The sequence below is a fragment of the Neofelis nebulosa genome, chromosome 4, assembly GCF_028018385.1.
Source record: "Neofelis nebulosa isolate mNeoNeb1 chromosome 4, mNeoNeb1.pri, whole genome shotgun sequence".
NCBI classification, from domain to species: domain Eukaryota; kingdom Metazoa; phylum Chordata; class Mammalia; order Carnivora; family Felidae; genus Neofelis; species Neofelis nebulosa.
Window position 1 is genome coordinate 36,484,523 of NC_080785.1, and position 5,000 is coordinate 36,489,522.

Sequence of the window (5,000 nt, forward strand, 5' to 3'; positions counted from 1 at the left end):
TTGGAAATGCTAGTCTTGTCACTAAAAAAAAGATAACTTTCATGGGTTAGTAACTTGGCTGCTTAACTTTGTTTTTATAAGTAGATATTCTCTATGCCTAAACACCAAGTATATTTTGGGAAGGAAAACGTAGGATGTTACCTTCCCTATCGCAACCAAATGGCCAGTTTAAATCTCATACTTCCACGAACATAAAGGAGTGCTGAAGTGTTAAGGAGTTTTCAAAGCAAGAATTATCTAGAAGTCCCTTTGCACTCTTACTGGCAAGTGTACAAATCAAATGCTCCTAAGCATATGAATACTAAACTATTAATTTATTCCATGTTGAAGTTACGCCTCTCTCTGCTCTTACTGTAGACTTTGATGAATTTAAAAAGACCGAGGGATCTAAATTTTTTGATGTAGTTCTGCAGTCACAATGCGGCATGTATGTTCTTGCATGCTGATCAGCCGTCCCTTCAAGCGGAGAGTGACCGGCAAACATGCCCACGGCACTGTCGTCAGAGGCGCACACGTGCGCCATATGCCAGGACACCAAAGCAGGTAACCCACATTACCTGCTGCAGCATGACCGCCTGCTGCTGCTGGAGGAGGGCTTGGAGCTGCTGAGGAGACAAGACTTGCTGCTGAAGAATCTGCTGCATTTGCTGAGGGGTGATCACCTGGGGAGTCATCATGGCCACCGACACAGGCACCTGGGCAGGGACAGAAAGAGAAGGGGTGGTCATAACCAAACGTCTGCTCACTGACTTCACAGCTATAGGTCACCTCTAGTAAATCCCTTAGAAATGATGGCTCACTGTTTTGATATGATATCTGCATATTACTTAACTCTTTGAAAATACTATTAAAGTACCACAGCATGTAGACACTGGCCTCCCAGCGACATCAGATTTCATCAGATGCTATCTTTACATTCCTTACTTACCTCACATGTATTACGCTAAGATGTTGGAGCTTTGACTAGCATCGTGAAAAACAAACAATTAAATGTCAGGGTTCTCAATACTTCCTAATCGATCATCGCACCGATGTCATAGTGTTATCAACGTAAAGCCTTTGGCAATGGTTTCAAGGTAGGATTATGATGAATAATAAAGATTAAACAATTTGAAAAGTATGCATATACATATCTGTTCTCAAAGCTAGTAAAAAGAATGTATGTAGAATGTACTTACGCATAAAACATAATCACCATCTTCAAAATTTTATGGATATATGTATATCAAATATATAAATATTAGAAAAATACGTATAGTAATACGTATTACTTCATGAGTACATGTCTCAACTCATATAGGATGTATATACACATGTGTTTCCACAAAATAGCGACCCAGACAGGTCCTCTCAAAGAAAAAATCATAAGCCAAGTATTCTTCTCTAAACATTTTCTTATTTCAAGCTAGCTAAACTTATACTAGGGGGTCTGGAAGTCACCTTATTCAAAGGTGATTCATTAAAATTAAAAAAAAAGTGTTTTTGCTTAAAATTGTCTTTCTTTTCAAGGTTCTGAGAATTATGGAGTCAAAAGGAAAACCAAATAAGGAGGAAGAGAAAGAAACAGGAGAAAGTGGGGGAGGGGGCAAGGAAGATACAGAGTGAGAAAGAGCTAGGGAGGAAGTTCTAAGGAAAGAGAATGGCAGGAGGGATGAGTGGGACAAAACCTTGTATGAAAGCCTGTGGTAGATGGTCAGCCTGGCCACAGTCATGCTGTTGGGGGGCGTTGCTTGTATTAACCAGCATGGAATCAAACAACTTGTCAACCTGCCCAGTTTGCAACCTTTGAAAAGGCAATCACTTTCTTTCCTAGAAAGAACAATCTACTTTTACTGTAAAAAAAAACCATGTATTTACATAAATACTGCTTTAGAACAAATTCATGGGACAACAACGTGTCTTTGAAAACAGAAAAAGATTAATAGACTATTTTAAACAGTCATTTTAACATAGTTCAAACTTTTCTGGCACTTCATGTTATAAGGAAAGGAGAAATCAATAATGAAAAAAAGTGAGGAGAGAAAAAATAAAAGAAACCTGGGGTGGATAAAGTATCCGCCCCCAAACACAAACACTTCATACTTAATACTAAGAAATAACTTTGTCTTGTCTATCCCGTGCTGATATCTCAAAACATGGATTGATTAGATCTAGTTTTATGACAAAAAAGAAGCACATTATGATGGGAAAAAACTCAGTGATTATCTGAATATTTCTGGATTATTTTAGAACATACTGACATGTTATAGGTTACTACATTTGAATGTATCATAATAAAAGGCATTCTGAAATGTGTGCTATAAAATTAATTGACCCAATGGGTTGCCCAAGTGTTTAGTTTTTAAAACCTGAGTGGCCAGTTTACTTAACTGTTTATTTCTCAATAAACAAATAGAATGGTTAGGTAAGTAGTTTTAAAAAAAAAACCTACCACAAAGATGACTTTTCTTCCACCAATTATTTACCTCCTACTATCTCTAAATAACAAGGAATCAAACCAAAATTAAGTCAGGGTAAGACAGAAATGTTAAGCTTTATAAAAAGGCTGCCAATCCAGATAGACAAAAAGACAGACAGATACTACACATATATAGACAGATACCACATATATGTAGATAGATATTATGTATATGTAGATGGACAAATACATACATATAGATATACATACACATAGATATATACCTTATATAAATTCAATCATGTGATAAAAACTTGCCACACTTCTCTCATCGAAGCCCTGTATCCCTTTTTAGCATATAGAGAGCTTTCACTTAATTATCTCTACATCTGGGGCCCCTGGGTGGCTCAGTCAGTTGAATGACCTACTCTTGATTTCAGCTCAGGTTGTGATCTCACAATTCATGGGAATCAAGCCCTACATCAGTCTCCACACTGACAGCACGGATGCTACTTGGGATTCTCTCTCTCCTCTCTTCCTGTCTCTCTCTCTCTCAAAAAAAAAATAAACTTAAAAATTATCTCTATATCTATAATGAAAAGTACTTCATATGTGACTGATATCAAATGCACTTTTTGGGAAAAGTTTTATGAATGGAGGACTGTCATAATATACTGCAAGTTAGAGTTAGATTTCAGCTTATACAAACTGTAGGACTCTTTAAAACACACACACACACACACACACACACACGCACACACACACGCACACACACACACACACAAACTTTGGAGTACCTGGGTGGTTCAGTTGGTTAAGCATCTGACTCTTATTCTTGGCTCAGGTCATGATCTCACAGTTCGTGGGTTTGAGCCCCCCTCAGGCTCCATGCTGACAGTGCAGAGCCTGCTTGGGATTCTCCCTGCCTCTCTCTCTGCCACTCCCCTGCTCATTCTCTATCTTTCTCTCTTAAAATAAATAAATAAACATTAAAAAAATTAAAGAACACAAACTTTATTAAAAGTAAATAAATGTATTATATAATATGTACAGAAAATTATCCGACTCTATAGCTTGTTGCAACAGTGACTCCTGGTGTACAGGCAAATTTAAGTAAGTATTCTACCTTTGCATTTTATTGTATTTTTATTTATTTAATTTTTTTCTCAATGTTTATTTAATTTTGAGAGACAGAGAGAGACAGAATATGAATGGGGAAGGGGCAGACAGAGAGAGAGCCACAGAATCCAAAGCAGGCTCCAGGCTGTGAGCTGTCAGCACAGAGCCCGATGAGGGGCTCAAACTCACAGACTGAGATCATGACCTGAGCTGAAGTCAGAGGCTTAACCGACTGAGCCACCCAGGTGTCACACAGACTGTATATATATGACAATATACAGGCATAAAGATAGGTAGAAAGACAAGCCAACTAACACATCATGAATTGAACACTCTATTTCCATAAATATGAACTTAAAACAGTTTTTCCTGTAACAAATGTTAAGTTAAATATTATATGTATTATATGTTACATGTAGACAACTCCACTTGCTTCTTCAGAAATTAGTAATTTTCAAAATGCAAAACTTCTCCACTTCAAGCAACTCATTTTAAGTAACACATTTCCTTTGCCCCTCCTATATCACTTTTGTTACAACCTCTGTGCAATTCTTTGCTATTCCAAACTACTGGAAGAATTCACTGACAAAGATGGATAGAGATTAACTGAGTACATGAAAAATTTGTTTGGAGATTATGCTACTTGATCTGGTAAAACAGGTAAAAAACCAGCATCATGTTTGAAAATACATGGATACCTTTCTGAATCATACATATCTTTGTAAGTCCAGTGTTAGGCTTAAGAAAATATTCTCCTCTGGATATATAATTTTGTTCATGCAAATATTCTAATAAGGGACAAAAATTTAGATGCATCACGAAGGAGGGGAGGGAGAGGTTACCTCAGGTATTATCTGGTGAGAAGGCAAATAAAAGTCTGGTAGGGTCTAAGAAAACACGAAACATTATACAGCCACCAAACGGGAGAAACAGCTGGTTCTGAATGGCTGTCCTAGGAAAACTGTAGTCTGTCAGTTAAAATGTTCAAAAGTAAAGGAAGGGAATGGAGTCAACTTTGGTTAGGAGATTTGTCTTTCTCTCTTGGCATTTACTGTACTGACAGAACTAAAATTCCCCACAAGGATGGACCAAATAAGGGTTTCCTTTGCCCTTTTTTTATTTTCTTATAGGTGAATTAAGCACACATCTGATGTGTTGTTCTGTGTGCCAAGAAGTACTGGGTAAATGGACATAATGTTGTATTTTCTGAAAAGAGAGAGGAACAATTCTGAAGTGGTCCTGAAATAAGTCCAAATGGTAAAAAGTCAAAAGTATTTAGGTATTATCCTAGAACAGATGATGACTTTAGTTTAAAAAATTATAAATGTGTTCATATTAAACTTCTGAATGTACCTTACTGAAGGAGTCAAAAGTTATCGAGACAAATGCAAAGATCACGTCTCACTTCAAATGAAATCTAAAGAATTATTGTAAGAGTTATGAAAATGGTCCCGAAGTTTTATTTGCTATAATAAGCCCACCA

General features: G+C 36.9%; 1 protein-coding gene across 12 annotated transcripts in view; it reads right to left on the reverse strand.

Moving 5' to 3' along the window:
- FOXP2 (forkhead box P2) overlaps positions 1–5,000 on the reverse strand; it is a 568,827-nt gene that overhangs the window by 66,176 nt on the left and 497,651 nt on the right. For all 12 annotated transcript variants that reach the window (XM_058724538.1, XM_058724535.1, XM_058724536.1 and 9 more), the window contains one exon: positions 558–695. In XM_058724538.1, the coding sequence (XP_058580521.1) occupies positions 558–695 (138 nt within the window). The remainder of the gene's footprint in view (positions 1–557; positions 696–5,000) is intronic.